At 41.7% G+C, this 24852-nt stretch overlaps 1 protein-coding gene across 5 annotated transcripts in view; it reads right to left on the bottom strand.

Annotated features, from left to right (window-relative positions):
• Positions 1-24852, bottom strand: part of MAP3K3 (mitogen-activated protein kinase kinase kinase 3) — a 71754-nt gene that overhangs the window by 26290 nt on the left and 20612 nt on the right. For all 5 annotated transcript variants that reach the window (XM_078065902.1, XM_078065901.1, XM_036116174.2 and 2 more), the window contains 3 exons: positions 12845-12885; positions 6947-7046; positions 2588-2701 (listed from right to left, as the gene is read on the bottom strand). In XM_078065902.1, the coding sequence (XP_077922028.1) occupies positions 2588-2701; positions 6947-7046; positions 12845-12885 (255 nt within the window). The remainder of the gene's footprint in view (positions 1-2587; positions 2702-6946; positions 7047-12844; positions 12886-24852) is intronic.

Here is a 24852-nt window from a genome sequence, read left to right as displayed (position 1 = left end):
TGCGGCAGTATCTGCGGCCATGTGCACCCCTTAAAGGATGGGTAAGTGGATGTAAAGAACCACTTGTCTATACCTTCTCATCAAGGGAATGGAGGGATCATAATCAAGGGTGCTAGCTCCCAGTCAAGCAATTACGCCATTACACCAAACCCCAATTCTAGCTGCTTCTGTATAGAAGGGGTTTGCTGAATATGATCTCTGCTTGACTTTTGCCTAATAATCAAGAAGCATTCACTGTGTTTTCTTAAGAGATGGGTGGGGAAGGGTCCCAAAACAATGAGTCACAGCTCCTGCTCTTGAGGAGCTTAATAATCTTTTGGGGTAAAACTTACAAATACGCAACAACTAGAGGGCAATTACTAAGCAATCTATAAACTAATAGTGTGCACATTATATCCAATAACTAAAGGAACAGGGAATAATCAAGCTGGCCTCAGTCAAAAACACTGAAGACACTGTAGCAGGTAAGTCAAGCTAGATCCTAAAAACAGGGTGATAGCCATGGCAAAGAGCAATAAGGAAGAACTGCAAAATGGGGGGAGTATGCTGAAGAATGTGGAAAGATGAGACCGGGGAGTTGGAAAGAAGGGTAGTTGGTGATAAACCCTGGATGCTAGGCTGCATTTAAATCCTCTACAATAGGCAATAAAGAAGGACTATAAGGAGCAGATGAGTAACTTGAAGAGAGAAATAAAATAATAAGGTATATATTTTATTTCAGAATACTTCCCAAAACATATCCAGAAAAAAGTCACATCTGGACAGAGAAGACCAATCCTCAATCATAAGGACACTTCTGTAATATTAGAAAACGTCTTCTTTATTCTGAGGCCTCCTAACTGCATTCTCCTGTGCCTCCCTCTACTCAGGACAGCCCGATCCCAATATGTCTCTTTAAAAATAAATGGTCAGGGGGCGCCTGGGTGGCTCAGTTGGTTAAGCACCTGCCTTCGGCTCAGGTCATGATCCCAGGATCCTGGGGTAGAGCCTCACATCTGGCTCCCTGCTCAGCCAGAGTCTGCTTCTCCATCTCCATTTGCTCCTCCCCCATGCTCGTGCTCTCTCTTCTCTGTCTCAAATAATAATAATAATAATAAAATCTTTAAATAAATAAAAAAATAAATGGCCAACGTGAGCACCATTCCATCTAAACTCTCTCCTAGTATGGTGTGTTCACTGTCCTCATGCAGCAATGTCAGCTGTCCACAGCTGGCTGTTTTCAAGCACAAGGAAAAGAAAGAGTGCCAAGAAACCTTAAAGAACATGCATCTCAAGAAAACTGGTGCAGGAATTGGTGATTAGAAGACAGACCCAGGGGGCGCCTGAGTGGCTTAGTCGGTTAAGCGTCTGCCTTCGGCTCAGGTCATGATCTTGGGGTCCTGGGATTGAGCCCACATCGGGCTCTCTGCTCAGTGGGGAGTCTCCTTCTCCCTCTCTCTCTGCCTGTGCCCCTCACTTGTGCTCACTCTCTCTCAAATAAATAAAATCTTAAAAAAAAAGAAAAAAGAAGACAGACCCAGATTGCAATCATTCTTGTGAAACGTAGGCCTCCAGAGACCTTTTAGGAGAAGCAGCTACATAAGGGTTAATTCCTCACTTCTGGCGGGCCCTGTCGATTGCCTGCCATTTGGTAAGGCAGCAGCTGGTAAATTACAAGAGGCCCTCCATTCCATGGCCTCTTTTCCATTGAAAAGAAGGAAAAGTTTGTTTCCTACATGTGTCACAAGACACAGGCATGGTTGCTGAGGAGTTGTGAGAGGTTTACATGATAGTCTCAAATTCTTGGCAGCCTTTGCTAATCAGCATCTCCACCCCATCGAATCTCTCTCGTTGGGGTCCAAATCAAATTGAAATAACATAAATATAGAGAAAAAGGACTTTCTCTTTTATCATATATGTTTTCCTTCATCCCATGCCACAAGCCAAGTAACCTTTAGTTGCAACTTTAACATGGATGATTTGACTTCGCATGCAAAACCGACTAAGCCACTCAGGCGCCCCCTGGGTCTGTCTTCTAATCACCAATTCCTGCACCAGTTTTCTTGAGATGCATGTTCTTTAAGGTTTCTTGGCACTCTTTCTTTTCCTTGTGCTTGAAAACAGCCAGCTGTGGACAGCTGACATTGCTGCATGAGGACAGTGAACACACCATACTAGGAGAGAGTTTAGATGGAATGGTGCTCACGTTGGCCATTTATTTTTTTATTTATTTAAAGATTTTATTATTATTATTATTATTTGAAATCACATGCAAAGTGCTTCCTGGCCATTGACACAGTGGGCTGGGCTGCACTTATGTGCTTGCTTCATTTTTTTTAGAAAGAGAGAAGGGGGGGCAGAGGGAGAGAGGGAATCCCAGGAAGACTCCCTGCTGAGCATGGAGCCCATCGCCCCAGAGCCCTGAGATCATGACCTGAACTGAAATCAAGAGTTGGACACCCAACCGACTGAGCCACCCAGGCGCCCCCATTATGTGCTTGCTTTAATAGCAGCTGAGGAGCACAAAATTCTGTCAAGGAACCCAGGTAAACTTCTGAAGGACAGCAAGTTTTGTCTTCAGCTACCAGCCATTATAAGCACTACTTACATGGTTTCTGTCCTGGGACAGCAGCAATATCCTAAGGCTTTTCATGCTTGAGCTTCTGTCTAATATGTCAATTGCTTTATCAAGATCATCTTGGTTCTTCAGCAGGATGGAAAGCTGTGACACAGGACACGGAAAAAGAGAATCATATAAAAGAAAATTGTTAGTTTCTAAAAAATAAGCAAAATACACAACAAAAAAATAATATTGATAGAAAACAATTTCATTGGATACTATGGGATCTTAAAATTAATTGAAACCATATATTTTCTTTTTATTTTCCTTAAGTGTGCAATTCAATAATCTTTAATAAATTTACAGAGTTGTACAACCATCACCATAATTCAATTTTAAAACATTTCCATTTTTCCAAAAAGATCTTGTGCCCATTTGTAGTCATTCTCTCTTCCCACCTGTAGCACCAGGCAACCACTAATGTACTTTCTGTCTCTATAGATTTTTCTCTTTTGGGGCACCTGGGTGGCTCGGTAGGTTAAGTGTCTGCCTTCGGCTCAAGTCATGATCTCAGGGTCCTGGGATCGAGCCTTACATCGGACTCCCTGGTCAGTGGGGAGTTTGCTTCTCCCTCTTCCTCCCTCCACTGCTCATGCTCTCTGTCTCTGTCTCTGTCTCTCTCCCTCTCTGTCTCAAATAAATAAATAAAATATTTATTTTTTTAATTATTTTTTAAAAGAATTTATTTCTTCAAAATAAAAGAAGTAGGCTTTAACTTAAACAAACTACAATTTTGTAGGGGCGCCTGAGTGGCTCAGTCGTTAAGCGTCTGCCTTCAGCTCGGGTCATGATCTCAGGGTCCTGGGATCGAGCCCCGCATCGGGCTTCCTGCTCCGCGGGCAGCCTGCTTCTCCCTCTCCCACTCCCTCTGCTTGTGTTCCCTCTTTCGCTGTGTCTCTCTCTGTCAAATAAATAAATAAAATCTTTAAAAAAAAAAAAAAAAACAAACTACAATTTTGTAAATGTATGGTATGAGTCTAGATATCCAGAATATACAAAGAACTCTTACAATTCAACAGTAAGAGGACAAATAAGCCAATTCTTTTAACGGGCATTATCCAAAGAAGATAGACAAATGACTAATAAGCCCTGAAAAGATGCTCCATGTCATAGGCATTAGGGAAATGCAAATCAAAACCACAACAAGATACCACTTCACACCTACTAGGATGGCTATAATTTAGAAAACAAATAAACAAAAACCCAGAAAATAAAAAGTGTTGGTGAGGACGTAGAGAAATTATAACTTTCCTACGTCGCTGGTAGGAATGTAAAATATACATAGAGTAGGGGCGTCTGGGTGGCTCAGTTGGTTGGGCCTTCGGCTTGGGTCATGGTCTCAGGCTCCTGGGACTGGGCCCCGCATCGGGCTCCCTGCTTCTCCCTTTCCCTCTGCCTGCCTGCCTGCCCGCCTACTTGTGATCTCTCTCTCTGTCAAATAAATAAATAAATAATCTTTAAAAAAAATATATATATACATACAGTTACTATAAGACAACAGTTCCACTCCTAGGTATGGATTCTAGAGAACTGAAAACATATGTGCATATGAAAATATGTACACAAATGTTTATAGCAGCATTATTCATAATAGCCAAAAGGTGAAAACAATTCAAGTATCCACCAACAGATAAATGGATGCACAAAATGTGGTTTATCCAAATAATGGAATATTATTATCTTGAAAACATTATGCTAAGCGAAAGAAGCCAAACACAAAAGGCCACATACTGTATGATTCCATGTATATGAAATGTTCAGAATAGGCAAATCCAGAGAGACAGAAAGTAGATTTGTGTTTGCCTGCCAGGGGCTGAGAAGAGAAGGGGATAGGAAGTGACTGCTAATGGGTACAGGCCTTTTCTTTGGGGTATCTGGAATTAGATAGTAGTGTTGGTCATACGAGTCTGTAAATATACTAAAAACCTCTGAATTGTACCGTTTAAAAGGGTAAATTTTATGGTAGGTGAATTATACCTCAATAAAGCTATTATTACAAAAAGATAAACATAAAATAAAATCTCAACAGATTTCTCATTTGTGGCTCTCAAACCCTGACAGGGCAAGGTTTAGAGGGCAAAGAAATGAAAAAGAGGTTGAGGGATTTTAAATTAATAAAATGTAAACAGTCAACTCTTGGTCACAGACATTAGCAGAGTATGGAAAGACATCCGTGATCTAAAATAATTAGTGACAATTATTTATGTTTGGCCTTAGAATTAATATCTGCATAAATGAATAAATGAATGACTAACATTCTGGGCAGTCACTTTATTGGCAAAAGAGTTTGAAGATGGATTTTGGGACATGTGGAATTCTTAACGGAAACAGAAACAAGTACTAAGTCATTCAGAAAAGTCTTCACTGAGGAACACCTTCTTTAATGCTGATTAGCTGGCTTTCTCTGGCCTCGCTTTCTTATTTAGTGCCTGAAGCTTGAGCTGCAATTTTTTAAAAGTTCTATGCATTTGACATTTATATCTTTTGGGTTCTCATACTCTGTTGTGTTTTGTTTTGTTTTGTTTTTTGAGAGAGGGAGAGAGAGAGAGAGAGAGCATTTGCCAGTGGGGGGATGGGGAGAGAGAGGGAGAGCAAGAATCTTAAGCAGGCTCCACACCCAGCGTGGAGACTGACACAGGGCTTGATCTCACAACCCTGAGATCATGACCTGAGCCAAAATCAACAGTCGAACCCTTAACCCACTGAGCCACCCAGGCACCTCTCATATCCTATATTTCAAATGTTTTAGTTTACATACTTTGAAATACTTATATCTGCATTACTTATTAACTATAGAGTTAGTGGTTTATTTTCCAAATTTGCAGTACTTCTAAAATTTGTTCAAAACACAAAAGATCAGATGGTCTTATTTTTGTTAGCTATTTAGCAATATATCCAATTGTAGCTGTACATTTTGTGTAACGGGGACCAGGGAGTTTTTAGTCAACAAATCTCAGCTTCTATAGATTTCAGCCCCAAACCATGGAAGAAGTGCTTTTTAATCCCCATTGAGCTGACCAGTTTTGTTCTTTTGTTTTGTCAAATATAGTTGACACATAATGTTACATTAGTTTCAGGCACAGAACACAGTGATTCAACAAGTCTATACATTATGCTGGGCTGACCACAAGTGTAGCCACCATCTGTTGCCACAGTACCATTGACTATATTCCCTATGCTGTACCTTTAATTCCCATGATTTATTCATTCCATAACTAGAAGCTTGTATCTCCCACTTCCCTTCGCCCATTCTACCCATTCCCCACCCCCACCCCTCTGCTAACCATCAGTTTGTTCTCTGTATTTATGGGTCTGTTTCTGCTTTTTGTTTATTTATTCTTTTGTTTTAAATTCTACATATAACTGAAATCATATGGTATTTGTCTTTCTCTGTCTGACTTATTTCACTTAGCATAATACCCTCTAGGTCTATCTATGTTGTTGCAAATAGCAAATCTTTTTTGTGGCTGAGTAATATTTCCACTGTATACACCACATCTTCTTTATCCATTCATCTATTGATGGACACTTGGGTTGCTTTATGGAGGAGATTCTTAACTCTTCAACCAATAAAACAAAACTACACAGTAAGGACCAGTTTCTCAAAGAGCCAGGATGTTGCCTGGCTTTGCTGTCTTGCCTTCTAACTCAATTTCCTCAAGATGCACTTTTTTATGCACCGTCTCTTTCCTAGGCACCAATACACTGCCTCTCACATTAATGCAAGGCACCAGCCCAAGCAGACTGTAGCCTCTTGTACCTTTCCTGGAGCTGGGAAAGCAGCCAAGTAACTGACATTCAAAAGAATTCCTTCCTGGGTGATATTCAAAGTATGAAAAAATAAGGACTAGAGGGGGGCAGGAGAAGAATTAAAGAAATCACTTGTGTAGGTGCTAACTTTGGAAACGAGCTACAGTTGGTAGTTAAACTCTGAGAGAAGAATCCAGCATTTATAACTGTCAATAAAAGAACTACCCACCAGTTTTCCACACCTTTCCAGCCCCTCCTAAACCTCTGCTTCTTGTTAAGGCCGTGCTGGAAAGAAAAAGATAAGCTACAAAACGTAAAAGAGACAATATAAGCCCTGACCCTGGTACATAGCTGATTCCACCATGGAGTATTAGAGCTACCAGCACTGAATGAGCAGTGGAATGGAAACAGCTATAATCTCCCATGTAGTAAAAACCACAAATCCCAGAATGATTGGAATTAAGAAAAGAGGCTCTAGAAAATGAAAGCCTGCAGATGATATTGGAGGAACAAACTAAAAATCCTCAGTGAAGCAGGAAGAAAAGGTAGTCAGCTGTCACCCCTCCCTGTCCCCACACCATCCATCTAGTTTCTTACCTCATTGTTCATGTAATGTAGATCAAGAGGCTGCCCGAACACTGTTGTCACCTTGTGTTCCACATCTTCATATCTCACAGGCCGGCTGAACGCTATAATTCTGAAAAGGAATAGGAAGCATGGTTAACTGTATATTTTAAAAGTCAGATTTGGAAAGTCAGGACTTCTGAGTGTTATCTTCCTGTTCTTTTAAACATAGGATTCTCTTTTCTCCTTCGCATGGCTTGCCTTTCTGTTTCTTTTCTTCTCCTATCTACCTTATTTTTTTCTCCCTTCTTCTGAGCCTCACAAGCACTGCTCAATCCCAACCATTGTTCTATCACTTCAGCTTAGATCTGTCAATGACAGTTCAGTATCAAAGCAGGACGCCTGGATTTAAAAACTAGGTTCCAAATACTCCTGTTAGGAAGAAAACCTGGAGACTGGAGCAGCGTTCCTGAAAACATGGTCTTAACTCCTAAATGACTCAACTCCAGGACTTGAAAGGTCTTTTCCATTGCTGATGCCAGAGGAATCTCAATGCTAATTATCCTCAGAATTGAGATTTCCTACCTCAGAGTCAAAGGAATTCCCCTTGAATTGGTTATATGCCTAAGTTTTCTTAACTAACGACACATGTGATCATATAAGTAGTGTTGACATTGACACTTTTCTAGAGAGACTCATTAGGTCAGTTCAAAGAACAATTTCTATAGAGAGTAGAGTAAGAACCTGTACAAAGAGGTGTTAAAATGATTTGTCAATTAAACATCAGAGCAAAATTTAAAAGTGGGGATAGATGAAATATATAAAATGAATGAAACACAGAAGAATGAAATATACCAAAAATTGGCAAAATGTTGATAATGTTGAAGCTGCATTACAAGTTCAGAAGGGTTCAGTATGATATTCTACTTTTGTATTTGAAATTTTCATAATAAAAAGTTTTAATGAGGGGCGCCTGGGTGGCTCAGTCGTTAAGCTCTGCGTTCGGCTCCGGTCATGGTCCCAGGGTCCTGGGATCAAGCCCCGCATCGGGCTCCCTGCTCCGCGGGAAGCCTGCTTCTCCCTCTCCCACTGCCCCTGCTTGTGTTCCCTCTCTTGCTGTGTCTCTCTCTGTCAAATAAATAAATAAATAAAATCTTTAAAAAAAAAAGTTTTAATGAATATATTAGGTTGAACTATATGGTACTGCTGGTGGTCAACACTTTTTGATATACAACAGTGGCAATTTCACATGGGTACAACCCAATACTCTAAAACTTAAATCCTTAAGACAAAAATAAGCAAAGAGATAAATGAAACAAGAGTGTATCAGAAAGGGGGCGCCTGGGTGGCTCAGTCGGTTAAGCGGCTGCCTTCAGCTCAGGTCATGATCCCAGGGTCCTGGGATCGAGCCCCGCATCGGGCTCCCTGCTCGGCGGGGAGCCTGCTTCTCCCTCTCCCTCTGCCTGCCTGTCTGCCTACTTGTTCTCTCTATCTCTCTGTCAAATAAATAAATAAAAAATCTTAAAAAAAAAGAGTGTATCAGAAAGAAACTCATATATATATTCTATATATATACAGAAGAAAGTATAGGATTAAAAAACATTGGAGTGGGGAAGGTCTTCCTAAGCATTACATAATACAGAAGACAAGAAGAAGACAGATTTGACAACAAAAATTTAAAGATTTATTTATTTATTTGAGAGAGAGAGAGAGAGCGAGCATGCACATGCGAGCAGGGGGAGGGGCAGAGGAAGAGGGAGAGAATCCTCAAGCAGACTCCCCACTGAGCACAGAGCCCCACACAGGACTCCATCCCAGGACTGAGCCACCCAGGTGCCCCTGACAACAAAAATTTAAACTTCCTTTTTTTTTTTTTAAAGATTTTGTTTATTTATTCAACAGAGAGAGACACAGCGAGAGAGGGAACACAAGCAGGGGGAGTGGGAGAGGGAGAAGCAGGCTTCCCGCCGAGCAGGGAGCCCGATGCGGGGCTTGATCACAGGACCCTGGGATCATGACCTGAGCCGAAGGCAGACGCTTAACGACTGAGCCACCCAGGTGCCACCAAAAATTTAAACTTCTGATAGTAAAATGAGCCATCAACAAAGCTGAAAAACAAATACCAAACTTGGAAAAAAAAATCCTTGCAAAATCAATAAGAAAAAGACAAACAACCCAACAGAAATCTAGGCAAAGGATATGATGACACAATTCAAAGAATTATGAATGGTTAATAAACACATGAAGTTATGTTTAATGTGACGGGGGAAAATGCATATCAAGACCAGCTTCATCTCTTGGCAGCCTAGACTGGATGAAATCTGATTAGTGCTTGGTAGAATAGCAGCACGAAGACCTGGAGTCTCTACAGTTCTTGCTCTCCTTGACGCTGAGAAGTGTGTGGTTCTTTTACATCTTCTCTGCTCCCCCCAGAGTGGGAAGTGGTATAACCAGAGGAAGAAGCAATAAACCACAGGAGAGAGGATCTAAGCCACTGGATTTTAATGGAATCTGATCAGGTAACTGCTTTAATACTCTTCTGTGCCAGGTTGGCACAAATAAGTGGGCAGCAAAAAAGATTCCATCATCTAGAACTGTGCTCTTCAATATGGCAGTCACTAGCCACATGTGGCTAGTTCAATTCAAATAAATTAAAATTACATTTTAGGGCGCCTGGGTGGCTCAGTTGGTTAAGCGACTGCCTTCGGCTCAGGTCACGATCCTGGAGTCCCTGGATTGAGTCCCGCATCGGGCTCCCTGCTCGGCAGGGAGTCTGCTTCTCCCTCTGACCCTCCCCCCTCTCATGTGCTCTCTCTCATTCTCTCTCTCTCAAATAAACAAATAAAATCTTTAAAAAAATAAAAAATAAAAAAAAATAAAAAATAAAAAATAAAATTACATTTTAAATTGGTTCCTCAGTCTTACTCAGCACACTGCAAGTGCTCACTAGCCACATGTGACCAGTGGCTACCATAGTGGACGACACAGGTATATAAATTTACATTACAGCAGAAAGTTCTTTTGGACACACTGATATCAACCATAGTCTATCCTATCCTTCATACAGAGCCTAACATCTCAGGAAGACAATTTCTCCATAACTTTTCCTTCATTCATCACCACCTTTCATTTTTGGAAATTATATTGCTGAATATATTAGTTTATATCCCACCTGGAAATCCATCCATATTGTAATCCTTATTCCCCTCAAATCAACTGTTCCAAGGAATGATACTGTTAGATTCTATCTAGATATGGCTTATATAGATAAAGGCGTTTTCTGGAATCTTTTAAGAGAATGGCTTCCCATTAATTCCTAATAGCTAATCATACCCCCTTCATCAGGACCCCAGCAACAGTCTTTCTGAATAAAATACCAGAAGACCTTTTGGAAGTCCCTAGTACACTGCTAGAAAAGGATCAGACTCAGATAAATTCTCCTGCATTTGGTCTGGCAATGAGGCATTCAAAACCTCCAAAAGCAGCCCCGAAGTCAAGATCAGAAACCAGGACTTTCAGGTTTGGTAAGATCTAAGCTGCTGCCATCACACTAAAAAACAGGCATTTTTAGTCCGTGCTTCAAAGAGGGGCCTAACACCTGTGAGAAACACCCCCACCATTGTCCAGACAGGAAGATTTTCAAAGGGAAGGAGTTCGAATCTATAGTCCTCCTCTTCTGCCCTCCTGGGGCTAAAAGGGAAAAGCGTTAGGAACCTGATCCCTACCCTTCCAAAGTAAAGAGAAACAGAATGGATACCTGGCATAGATGAATGGAAAAAGTCACTATTTCTTTCCTCTTTTCTGTACATTCTAATTCTATAAGGGCCTACAACATTTAGATAGATACTATCCATATTCCCTGCGAAAAGTAAAGAAAGCCCACAATAATATTCTCTACAAAATCCTAAAACTTGAAACACATGAAACCAGAGCTGTCTGGCACAGAGCAGCTTGAACTTGGCTTCTCTGCACCAACTTTATGAAGTCCTCAATTCCACACATAGTACACAAACAGTGAAATGCCATGGCTCCTGAAAACAGCTCCTTAAAAAGAGAATGCACAGTTTTCAAAATCTTGATAACAACACTCTGCTGCTCAGGGCTTTGAAAGGCCATTCCTGCCTGACCACCTTAAATATTTGTGGTTTTGATCTGGCAGCTTCTCTGAAACTAAACACATACACTTTCTCAGTGTAAGTCCGCTCACTGTAACCGCATACCACTTTGGGAACAGGAATTCAGGAGAGCGTAACTGCATAATTAGGCTCCAACACAATTGAGCTTTTGATTTTGTATCTGCTTCTGAAAACTCTCTGCTACTCTGAGTTTGGCAACCCCTCCAAAACCCAGTCATACCAGAAGTGTGAAAAGCAGCAACAATGAAGTGACAATTTAACTTCCCTGCTACTGGCAGGACCCAGGATGGGCAGCTGGGACAGAGCTCAGAAGACTTCCCTCCCTCTAGGCCTGAAAGAGCCCTAGAATCCACATGGCAGCAACAGGACTAAGGCTCTTTAGATCATAGTGTTTCCACCTGGCAACCTCTGCCAACCTTGCAGGCCTGGGAATGGATCTTTTTAAGGGAGAACAGCAGCCATATATCCGGACCTGTGCTAACGATGTCTGGAGGCACTAAGGTCCTCTGGTGGGACTTATATAATAGGAGAAGCTGATTCTCATGGGTATGCTCTTCACATTTCCAAATGCTCAATGCTCAAAGCAAAGGAAAAAGGAGGGTATCAATGGGAGAGAACAGCATAGCAGGAGGCCGATACTGAAAAGCACACTTGGGCACATATATGCCCCACGCAAGCACACACAGGGTTCTAATTATCCCATGACCAGAGTTCTGTATGCTTTTTAAAAGCTTTTCCTTGGGACGCCTGGTGGCACAGTCGGTTGAATGTCTGACTCTTGGTTTTGGCTCAGGTCATGATCTTGGGGTCCTGGGATCAAGCCCCCAGGCTCTGCACTCGGCATGAAGTCTGCTTGGGATTCTCTCTCCCCCTCTCCCTCTGCCCTGCCCACTTGTGCTGTCTCTCTCTAAAATAAATAAATAAAATCTTAAAAATCTTTAAAAAATCTTAAAAAAAGAAGTTTTCCTCAAGGGGTGCCCTAGCTGGCTCAGTTGTTGGAGCATGCAACTCTTGATTCTGGGGTTTTGAGTTCGAGCCTCATGTTGGGTATAGAGATTACTTAAAAATAAAATCTTTAAAAAAATAAGTTTTTCTTAAATAATTTGAGAAATTAAGTGGAGTCCTATTTTTCTCCACTGAGAACTTCTACCTTGACTTCCTACAAAAAACGAAAATACTAACAACGGAGAAAGGACAGAAGGGTTTCGTAACATTACTTTCACTTCCTTAACAAGGTAAGATACTCAGTATAGACTGAAAAACTCCCTCTTGCTATATCCTCAAATGATCTGAAATCTTTCACAACTGACAGACTTGATGCAGCTTCCCAACCCAGACACATTATAAAGAAACTTCCAATTCACTAACCTGGCCCTGATGTGGACAAAGCCAGGGCCACTCTACTGGGCTAGGAATAGCACCACATCACAGGAGAATCCCAATCTCCTTCTGATTCATGGCATAGTGTCAGTGTGTTTGGAAGCCCTAACTCCGAGTAGAGCTGGAGTCCTGACTTCCTCCCTCCCCTAGCAAAATGGTGGACCCCACAGGAGTAGAATAAGAGCAGAAGAGCAAAACATCAGCAGTTGAAATGGCTTCCAATTCTAAGACTAGAAATAAAATTCAATTGGTAAGCCAAACCAAAGATGAAAATTACCCTTTTGTGCCCAATCAATCCCATCACTCAGCCAGTGACCCCATAGGGATCACTCCAGGGAAACAGCTTTCATAAGCTCAATGCTTATGAGAACTTCAGCACACGTGAACACAATCACTGATCAGAAGGCAGACTTACCGCCTCTCCCCGTTGTGCTCAAACTTGATTCTGACGTCACTCTGCCAAAGGAATGATAGACAGGTTAGCAAGTTCTCTGGCATGTGTTATCCTGCCGTTCCCAGGGAAGCTTCAGGGAGCCCATTAGCAACGTTAGGCAAACATCCCTGATGGCTCCTGTTCCAGCTTCTCACCTCATATGCATTCCTTTCCAGTGAGTCGGGAGCCTTCCAGTTCTAACCTCAGGAGCAACAAAGATCCCCAAGTGGCTGGCCCAGCTCAGCTGCTATACTCTAACGGGTCATTTCTAAGTTCTACACTCTATTTCCACAACTGGCTCTGGAGTTTCTCTCACCATATCACCTCCTGCCCAGGATACCTTGGCTGATGTGACTGAACAGAAAGAGAAACCTTGGGATGGATACTTCCTAGCTATGGGTCCACAAGCAAGTTACTTGTCCTCTATGAATCTTAGTTTTTCCATGTATACAGTACACCTACCTAATTTGCAGAGCTGCTATGAGAACTAAACAACATAATGTAAGTAAAACACCTGATACATAGTAGACATGCTATGAATGGTTGCTGCTGCTACAGATTTCCATGTCCCTTTGAAGACCACTCCCAGTGGGGTAAAGTGGAACCCTGGACAAGTTACTTTAGAACTGTTCCCAGATTTGTCCTAAATGACCATCATGGGTAACCTATAAACTGCAGGAGGACATGAACAACGTCTATCTTGTTTCTGTATCATCAGTAACAAGCAAGGGGAATGGTATATAATATCTGTGCTTACTATTTATTCAAATGGATTAACTGGGTAAAGAACAGAATTGTGTAGAGTGTAAATATCAGAAACAGGAGGAAGTAGAAGCATCAGAATGTTAAGAAACAAATCAAGGAGGAAGAGATATTGTAAAGAGCAAACAAATGACTCAAGGGAGTTTAAAATGGCAGGAAAAGGGAAGAGATATTATAGAAGAAAAGGACAGGTATAGAGAAAAAAGAAAAGTAAGACTGTCAGGAAACCAACAAATAATGGAGATGGAGGAGAGAAAGAGTGCATAGTCAGTGATGAAAAGTATACTGAGAAAGAGAAATTAATAGACTGTGGCTTGGAAGAAAGAAGATTCCAGAGTATCTTTAGATGAGAAACACAGAACAGAGAGAGAAGACGACAGAAACAGGACAGAATGTCAAAGGTAGGGTGGGTACATAAAGGACTTCCTTTTCCCAAGAGATTAGAAGGCTAGAATTCTCTTCCAGTCCACTGAACTGGACGGGTGGTTCTAATTTACACTCTAAAAATGATGGAGGACCTCAAAGAGCTTTTGTTTATATAGATTATTATCTACTGATATTTGCTATATTAGAAATTAAAACAGAAAATTTAAATTTATTTTATTCACTTTAAAACAGTTAAAAATATCACGTTAACATAAACACATTGTTATAAAAATAACTATATATTTTTTAGAGTTTAGTGAGAGTACACAAATCTCTTTAATGCATGGCTTAATAGGAGACAGCTGGGTTCTCATGTCAGCTTCTGGTTTTAATCTGTTGTGATAACACATATCATGTAGCCTCTGCAAAACTCGACTGTACATTCTTAAGAGAATGAGGGTGAAAAGGGCAAGTAACATTTTAGTATTAATAAGAAAATAGTTTTGACCTCATGGACCCCCTGAAAAGTTCTTGGGAACTTCCTAAGGATCCCTAGACTACAGCTTGAGAATCACTGAATCAAAATATACGAATGTGCTCCTCTATCCCATTATTTTAAAGACAAAGTGGAGTTGGGGGTCAAAGAGCTTCATGTCCCTGAAAAGTTCACACACTAAACAGTGGACAGCAAAGTTCCCCTGACCTGCAATGTGATAACTCTTCAAAACACAGCCCTGATCTTGCCCTCTCATCCTTTAATGTAACATATGGACCAATTTCTCCATTAATAGTATATGAAAATAGCTAATATTTATTGAACATTTACTGTGTACTAAGCCTTGTTCTAAGCATGTTACACGTATCAATTAAACAAATCCTCACAACAGATACTATTATTGTCCCTATTTTACAGGAGAAATTGAGTTACAATGAAGTTAGATAAGTTCCCTCAAGGTCACCATGCTTTAAAGAGCAAGCCAGGATTCAAACCCTGGAAGCCCAGCTCTTAACCACCCATGCTATGCTACAACTTAAGTGTCTCACAGGCAGAGGAGGTTTATTTTATTCTCAGATGCAGGCTTCAATGGGAGAAACTATCAAAGGATCTTTTGTGATCTTACTTTATGGAACTCATGGAGGAATAATGGAGTCAGAACCAGGAGACTGAGGTACCAGTCATGTAGTAAGTAAGGTACAGGGCCTGGGGAACCAGTAGTGGAGGCTTTGGCTGAGGTTGTGAGTAGACAGGGATGGAGGAGGTAGAATGGGAAGGCAGTGTGTTCCATCTGGTCTGCACTTGCATGTGCGTGCTATCGTGCATGCATGTGTGGATGTATTTGTGCATGCGTGCATGCACGAGCAGAAAGGTGGGACAGTGCTGCAGAGAAAGTTATCGTGTGGATTTAAGGTTTATGCAAGTGACAGCAGCTTTCTGTCTTCTTTTTCTCCTTCCCTGAAATGCTGAGCAGTTAGCATGGCAAGGGCCCTCCAGAGCACAGTGCCTATGACAGGCTGCTGTGCACCGACATGCCACCTCCAGCTTCCCACACGCTCTAGTCCCACAGCCAGCTCTGGAGTTACGTGAGCGCTCGCCAGTCTGCAGCCCTGTCTGTCCCTGCAGGTGGCTTACCACAGTCTTTCACCTCCGGCTGTGCACAGCCCAGCACACCTTGGTGTAGCTCTCATTATTCCTATTTTTTAGTAATAGATTCTATTCTTATTTTTATTTATTTATTTTTTTTTTTAGATTTTATTTATTTATTTTACAGAGAGAGACACAGTGAGAGAGGGAACACAAGCAGGGGGAGTGGGAGAGGGAGAAGCAGGGTCCCCGCAGAGCAGGGAGCCCGATGTGGGACTCGATCCCAGGACCCTGGGATCATGACCTGAGCCGAAGGCAGTCGCTTAACCGACTGAGCCACCCAGGCGCCCAATAGATTCTATTTTTAGAAGTTTTTGATTTTCAGAAAAATTGAGGAGATACAGCCCACATCTTCTTCCGACCAGTTTCCTCTATTATTAACATCATACATTAGTATGGTACATTTGTTTTTGTTACAGTTAATTAAACAATATTGATGTATTAACTAAAGTCCATTCAGAGTCCCTTAGAGTTTATTTCTGTTGATTTAAAAAAAAAATTGTAGGGGGTGCCTGGGTGGCTCAGTCAGTTGAGCTTCCGACTCTTGATTTCGGCTTAGGTCATGATCTCAGGATCGTGAAATCGAGCCCCAGGTTGGGCTCTGTGCTCAGTGCAGTCTGCTTGAGATTCTCTCTCTCTCCCTCTGACTCTGCCCCTCCCCCTGCTCGTACATTCTCTCCCTCTCCCCTTCAAAATAAATAAATAAATAAATAAATCTTAAAAAATAAATAAAAAATTTGTATCCCTCTGTTGATTTTTATCTAACTTTTTATAGCAATAGCTCTTAAACTGGGACACTATACTTTGATGCACTTAAAAAGGAATCCCCTCTGTCCCTTTGTGGGACTGAAGGAACTAAATTTATTTCATCATGGCCATAACTCAAGCACTATTCTATGTGAATTCAGTTAGAAGGGGAATTAAACTTTTGCCTTAAACCATAAATCACTCCTACTCAAGACTAACCAAGCCTGTGATTAGTAAGCAGTGTAAACAAAGATGCCCAGTGCTCTGAATCCCTTCTCTGATGTGGTGACAGCCTTTCCAGAGCAGGATGCCTGCATGTACCACACGGTGTGCCCACATCTGCCAAGTTCCTAAATCTGAGCTCCCCCGTCAGGCCGACCAGAATAAGCCATGGATAAGGAAAGTTCAGAGAAAGATCACTTTATTCAATTCCTCCTGCCAACCATTCTCCTTGCCTCTCTCAGACATTTCACACTGGTGGCGAAGTCCTCTTTCTCTCCTCCCTTGCCTTCTGTGACTCTTCCCAGCCCAGACAACCTGCTACCACTCTAACCACTTCTGCTTCTTTGCTGGTTCCTCTTCCTCAGGCCTTCTCCCACCCCTCCCCCAACATGTGGCTGTTCCTTGATGTTTGGACTTTTGGCCTCTGGATTTCTCCCCTTTCCTCACATCTTCTCTTCAGTAGGAATAAAAAAATAGGCAACTTATAAATAGAAAATACCCAAATCTCTGACCAGCCCCAATCTTTCAAGCAAAACTTTCTTAGTCTGCCACGTAACTAAGGCAGGTAAGTTGTTGTTAAGAATGTTAACACTAGAGTCAAACCATCTGGCTTCAAATCCTGGCTCTACAACCTCCTATCTGTATGATCTTGAATTTGACTAACATATCTGTGACTCAGTTTCCTCATCTGTAAAGTGTAAATAGTAACAGTATTTATCTCATGGAGTTATCAAAAGAATTAAATGAAATAATTAGGAAAAGATACGAGAACAGTGCCTGGCACATAGTAAGTGCTCAGTAACTGTTAACACACGTCCATTAGCCTTTAGCCAAAACCTGTGGGGCCAAAACTGTTTCAGAGCGCACTTTTTAGGCTTAGAGAGGCAGTATACATGTCCATATATGATGCAGTGCCTCCCCCCAGGGGAGGGTGTCTGGGGCGGCACCTCCACGGCAGAGGCAGAATACGAACAGGTATTCCTCACGCATCTCTGCATTGCTTAGCCTCTCTTGAAGTTAGTTTAGGGCTTTATGACTAGTTCTGACCAAGAGCTGGGAACATCACTGAGTTCTATGCTCTCTTCCCTGGCAGCCACATGTCCCAGGTCAGTGTGGCCGCCCTCAACCAGCGTCCTGACTGTGGGGAACACTGTCTTCCTCTTGCCCATACTGGGCATAGTGTTAAGTCACTGAAGATTTGGGGTTTTTCTGTTAACACAGTACAAGCTAGTTCTTATAGTGAAAAGTATGAATGCTCACAATAAGTGGAATAAATAAAGACTATAAATAGCCCTGCATCCACTCAAGCCAGGTTTTGCTGCCAAATGACTTTGCCACAAATTTACCAAAAAAAAAAAAAAAAAAAAAGCCTTTCAGTTTCCAGTACTCTTTGGATTTCAGAATTGCAGATAAGGGACTGTGGACCTGCAAAAATCACACACACCCATAATCTGAGTTTTTTTTTCACTATGATCTCAAACTCAACCTGGCTCCATGTATGTCTGTACCAGCCAACCTCCTAAAGTGGTCCCCTTCTCAGCACTGCCATTTCTCACATTGGTACCACTGCTCCCTTGGCTGCAGACTCAAACCTCTGAGTTCTGCTTGATTCTTTCCTTCCTCCCCCCTCCAATTCTCCCTTCAAAGGCCTCTGATATAGCACCCCACCTCTCATTCTCTCTGTCCTTTCTCTCACTGAGCCCCTTTCCCCTCACCCCTGGATTCCTAAGGGAGCCTCTGTACTTCTCAGATCCCTTTCAACACATTCTACATTCTTCTATAGTTTCGATCATCTTAACCACAGCTTTCACCATGCCCCTTCCTTGTTCAAAAAGTAATCAGTGACACCCCTGACCTGTGGAATAAAGTCTAAATTCTCAGCTGTCATTCAAAGCCCACTGGAATTTATGCTCACTAAGTTTACCTAGCCATCTCACACTGTTCTCAGCAGGAATGCTCTCTCCAGCCCAATCATCCTGAAATAGGCCATGTTCATTCTTTCCCCTAGGCCTTTAACCATTCAGTTACCCGACCTGGAGTGCCACCTTTCCTCCTTGCCACCTAACTCCTTAACAGTTCAAGTGCTACCTCCTCCAGAAATGAGTCTGTAACTCCTTCGGCTCAAGTTCACCTTTCACTTTCCTGGTGTCCTATAGCACTCACTATCTGTACCATATATTTAGGCATAGTTGCATCCTACCTCAGTTTTCTTTTATTTATTTATTTATTTATTTATTTATTTATTTATTTATTTATTTATTTTAGAGAGAGAGAGCACAGGGTGGGGGAGCAGAGGGAGACAGAATCCCAAGCAGACTCCCACTGAGCACAGAGCCTGATGCAGGGCTCAACCTCACAACCCTGAGACCACAAGCCCAACTGAAACGAAGAGTTGGATGCTTAACCAACTGTGCCATCCAGGTGCCCCACCTCAGTTTCATTTTTTCATATATTTCTCATTTCCCAATAAGACTGTATGATTCTCAGGGTACAGGGAACATATTTCTTTGTATGTCTAAGACACTGGACTATAGGCACATATTGAACTGAAGGAGAGGTGCCATCCTTGCTAAGAAAAAAAGTTCCAGTACAAAAATTCAGGTCTAGACAAGTTCAAGTCCACAGCCCATCAAATAACAGTGAGGGCCATGCCCAGGGGCACAGATCTGGGACCTTAGCAGGGGTGCGGGAGTAACTAACAAGGATACCAAACTTTTTTTTTTAAGATTTTATTTATTTATTTATTTGTCGGAGAGAGAGAGAGAGCACAAGCAGGGGGAGCAGCAGGCAGAGGGAGAAGCAGGCTCCCCACCGAGCACGGAGCCTGACTCTGGACTCAATCCCAGGACCCTGGGATCATGACCTGAGCTGAAGGCAGGCTCCTAACCGACTGAGCCACCCAGACATCCCAATGATACCAAACTTAAGTAGAAATAACCTTCTCAAAGTCTAAACTCAACAAATGAACATGCAACCCAACAGAGCTCCCAGGAATCCCCACAAAAATCAGAGTTTATTAAACAAAGGTTTGTGAACTAATTTGACTTGACAAAGGCCTCAGATAGCCATTGTTCTGAGTGCCCTCTCTGATTCTATAGACCTCCTTTTCCCTGTGTTTGCTAGGTATCTTTGATGGCTCCCCCATCTTTGGCACTGGAGCCCTTATTTTGCCAAAGATAGTCAATAAATGAGAAGAAAAAAAAAAGGACAATGAAAATAATTTTGTGTGACTCTGGAAAGTCCTAAGAGATGAACGGAAGAGATGATTATAGAGCAAGATTCTCTGCCCTAGTTCTTTCTATATTCTCAGTCCTTGCATTTTATCTGGCATGCAGGAGCATTTCAGTAAGTATCTAAATGAATCAATGATTAAATGGTATATTGCTTATCTATGGCAGCCTAATAAACCACCACTGTACACACACACACAAATAAATGTAACTATATATATATATATATGTATATAAAATATAAGTAAAGCAACTGTCTTACAAAATAAAATATCAGGCTTATGTATTGCTTTATGTTTTATTTTCAAACTAGCCAGACTATCTTATCAACAACCCTTGAAAGAGAAAGGAAGTCCTGAAGAGCCAGGTCTATCACAGTAAAAGCAAAAGACAGTCTGCTCAATCGCTGACCATACTGGAGGAACAGCCCCTAGAATTCTCCTCCTTCAGAACTGATAGCCAAGAGTTCTGCCCTGCTAGTGCCTGCAATGAGGAAAGCAACTTTTCCATTCTGAAGCACCCACTAGTGAACATCTGCAAAGTCAGACCCAGCAGACCCTGGGTTCTGTTCAAGCCTTACCAGTTTGATAAGATTTGAGAGAAACAGGAATTAAAGATTCTATTTTGGGCGCCTGGGTGGTTCAGATGGTTAAGCATCTGCCTTCAGCTTAGGCCATGATCCCAGGGTCCTGGGATCGAGTCCTGGGTCGGCTTCCCTGCTCAGCAGGGAGTCTGCTTCTCCTTCTCCCCTCTGCCCCTCCCCCCTGCTCATGCTCTCTCTCTCTCTCAAATAAATAAATAAAATCTTTTTAAAAAATAAAGATTCTATTTCTTCCCCCACTGGGATTTTTAGAAATTAGGCTAGCTTTAGAAGTTTGCAAAGGACTTTCTGATAAACAGGAATAACAATCCAATAAGGGTAGAAAACCTTGACCCTTTCAGTGCCATGACAGTATACACAGTTCTGATTAGAAGCTTTTGTTAGAGCTCATACCGCAATGCCAGAACAGAAGTGATGTAATCACTACCACTTTACATCTGACATTTGTTTCACAATGTACAAAATGCTTTACATTCTATGATCTTACAACACCTTCAAGAGGTAGACACAGTGGGTATTATTATGTCTGTATTTCAGATGGAAAAACTGAGGTTTAGAAAGATTATCAGACACAGTAAAATTACTGTGATCAGGAGTCAGAAGATGTGGGTTTGCTTCCCGGCTCTACTCAATACCTTTGCGTAAGCACTTTGCAAATTTTTAAGTATTATACGTGTACTTACGGCTGTTATTATTGTTAACTGTTGTTGTTGAAAGTACTCTGTACACTGTAAAATCCTAGGTTAATAGATTAGTAATAATGACTTCCAGGCCAGTGCTCTTTTCACTATACTAAGCTGTCAACTTCACAGAGAAATTGCACCTGCTGATAAAGCACTGTGAGTTGATGACCAGTAAAGGGATGCTGCTCATTGCGACCTGCAAAACTGTCCATGTGCCCCAGCCACACCTGGGATGGGCCACACATCTAAGAATGTTCAGCAGGCTCTAACCAGGCTGTAGGCTTCCAGGGATCTAATATACAGGAGGAAGAAGAAGAGAGCACAGATCCTACCTCCTAGCAAACAGTTCATAGCTAAGCTCCTCATTGCCCATACTTCCATAGCTGCTCAGAATGCTTAGTTGGTGCCAAATGCATTCTTTTTCAATTAGTTACCTAGCTTGTTCACTTAGGGAAGAGGATGTCTGAAGTCCTACCAAGCAGAGACACTAAGTTAGGTTTTTCCAGTTCTTCCAGGCCTCAGTCCCCCCAACATTGAACCCACAGCTCTTCTGGCTTTCCTTCGCTGTGTCCAGCTTGAGCCCCATGAGGTGATGCCAATCTCACTCTGCCTTGTAGCCAATATGGCCCTTCTCACGCTGAAGTAAGCACTCTTTGCCTCTGTCGGCGCCATTCCCTCCCTAAATATGCAACCTTTCCTGCTGGCCAAAATACGTGGTTACTTTCAGCTGGAACTCTGCAGTTTGAATCTTTAGCCCTATTTGACATTTCCTAGCTAATTTGGCATCTCTTAGCCATTCAAATTAGGTTTTAATCTTTCATTCCTCTCTCCCAAGTATGGACCTTTCTGGCAGAAGAACTGGTAATGTAGAAAACGGTTTAATCCTATCCTAAGCCCAAGCAAACAAAAACAATAGTATTAATAAATATGGATTCACTCTGTAAATTGTAAAGTCCTACGTTAACAGATTATTAATGTCACCAGACTCTTAGGCCAGGTTCTTTTTTTTTTTTAATTTTATTTTATTATGTTATGTTAATCACCATACATTACCTCATTAGTTTTTGATGTAGTGTTCCATGATTCATTGTTTGCGTATAACACCCAGTGCTCCATTCAATATGTGCCCTCTTTAATACCCATCACCAGGCTAACCCATCCCCCTACACCCCTCCCCTCTAGAACCCTCAGTTTGTTTCTCAGGGTCCACAGTCTCATGGTCCGTCTCCCCCTCCGATTTCCCCCTTTTTTTCCCTTCCTACTATCTTTTTTTTTTTTTAACATATAATGTATTATTTGTTTCAGAGGTACAGGTCTGTGATTCATCAGTCTTACACAATTCACAGCGCTCACCATAGCACACACCCTCCCCAGTGTCTATCACCCAGCCACCCCATCCCTCCCACCCTCCACCACTCCAGCAACCCTCAGTTTGTTTCCTGAGATTAAGAATTCCTCATATCAGTGAGATCATATGATACATGCCTTTCTTTGATTGACTTATTTCGCTTAGCATAATACCCTCTAGTTTCATCCACGTTGTTGCAAATGGCAAGATTTCGGGGTTTTTTTGATGGCTGCATAATATTCCATTGTATTTATATACCACATCTTCTTTATCCATTCATCTGTTGATGGACATCTTGGCTCTTTCCAGTTTGGCTATTGTGGACATTGCTGCTAGAAACATTGGGGTGGGGGCGCCTGGGTGGCTCAGTCGTTAAGCGTCTGTCTTCGGCTCAGGTCATGATCCCAGGGTCCTGGGACTGAGCCCAACATCGGGCTCCCTGCTCAGCGGGAAGCCTGCTTCTCCCTCTCCCACTCCCCCTGCTTGTGTTCCCTCTCTCGCTGTGTCTCTCTCTGTCATATAAATAAATAAAATCTTAAAAAAAAAAAAAAAAGAGTTCCTTAAAAAAAAAAAAAGAAACATTGGGGTGCACATACCCCTTCGGATCACTACATTTGTATCTTTGGGGTAAATACCCAGTAGTGCAATTGCTGGGTCATGGGGTAGTTCTATTTTCAACTTTTTGAGGAACCTCCATATTGTTTTCCAGAGTGGCTGCACCAGCTTGAATTCCCACCAACAGTGGAGGAGGGTTCCCCTTTCTCCGCATCCTCGCCAACATCTGTTGTTTCCTGACCTGTTAATTTTAAGCCATTCTGATTGGTGTGAGGTGGTATCTCACTGAGGTTTTGATTTGGATTTCCCTGATGCCGAGCGATGTTGAGCACTTTTTCATGTGTCTGTTGGCCATTTGGATGTCTTCTTAGGAAAAATGTCTGTTTATGTCTTCTGCCCATTTTTTGATTGGATTATTTGTTCTTTGGGTGTTGAGTTTGATAAGTTCTTTATAGATTTTGGATACTAGCCCTTTATCTGATATGTCATTTGCAAATATCTTCTCCCATTCTATCAGTTGTCTTTTTGGTTTTGTTGACTGTTAGCTTTGCTGTGCAAAAGCTTTTTATCTTGATGAAGTCCCAATTGTTCATTTTTGCCCTTGCTTCCCTTGCCTTTGGCGATGTTTCTAGGAAGATGTTGCTGCGGCTGAGGTCGAAGAGGTTGCTGCCTGTGTTCTCCTCTAGGATTTTGATAGACTCCTGTCTCACATTGAGGTCTTTCAACCATTTTGAGTCTATTTTTGTGTGTGGTGTAAGGAAATGGTCCAGTTTCATTCTTCTGCATGTGGCTGTCCAATTTTCCCAACACCATTTGTTGAAGAGACTGTCTTTTTTCCATTGGACATTTTTTTCTGCTTTGTCGAAGATTAGTTGACCATAGAGTTGAGGGTCCATTTCTGGGGTCTCTATTCTGTTCCATTGATCTATGCATCTGTTTTTGTGCCAGTACCATACTGTCTTGAGGATTATGGCTTTGTAATAGAGCTTAAGTCCAGAATTATGATGCCACCAGCTTTGCTTTTCTTTTTCAACATTCCTCTGGCTATTCGGGGTCTTTTCTGGTTCCATACAAATTTTAGGATTATGTGTTCCATTTCTTTGAAAAAAGTTGATGGTATTTTGATAGGGACTGCATTAAATGTGTAGATTGCTCTAGGTAGCATTAACATCTTCACAATATTTGTTCTTCCAATCCATGAGCATGGAACGTTTTTCCATTTCTTTGTGTCTTCCTCAATTTCTTTCATGAGTATTTTATAGTTTTCTGATCCTTTGCCTCTTTGGTTAGATTTATTCCTAGGTGTCTTGTGGTTTTGGGTGCAATTGTAAATGGGATCGACTCCTTAATTTCTCTTTCTTCTGACTTGTTGGTGGTGTATAGGAATGTAACTGATTTCTGTGCATTGATTTTATATCCTGCCACTCTACTGAATTCCTGTATGAGTTCTAGCAGTTTTGGGGCGGAGTCTTTTGGGTTTTCCACATAAAGTATCATATCATCTGCAAAAAGTGAGAGTTTGACTTCTTCTTTGCCGATTCGGATGCCTTTTATTTCTTTTTGTTGTCTGATTGCTGTGGCTAGGACTTCTAGAACTATGTCGAATAGCAGTGGTGATAGTGGACATCCCTGCCGTGTTCCTGACCTTAGGGGAAAAGCTCTCAGTTTTTCCCCGTTGAGAATGATATTCACTGTGGGTTTCTCATAGATGGCTTTTATGACATTGAGGTATGTACCCTCTATCCCTACACTCTGAAGAGTTTTAATCAAGAAAGAATGCTGTACTTTGTCAAATGCTTTTTCTGCATCTATCGAGAGGATTATATGGTTCTTG

This window comes from Halichoerus grypus, chromosome 2 (assembly GCF_964656455.1).
Source record: "Halichoerus grypus chromosome 2, mHalGry1.hap1.1, whole genome shotgun sequence".
In the NCBI taxonomy this organism is placed as follows: domain Eukaryota; kingdom Metazoa; phylum Chordata; class Mammalia; order Carnivora; family Phocidae; genus Halichoerus; species Halichoerus grypus.
The sequence above is the reverse complement of the archived record's forward strand: the minus strand, read 5'-3'. Positions and strand labels throughout refer to the sequence as shown.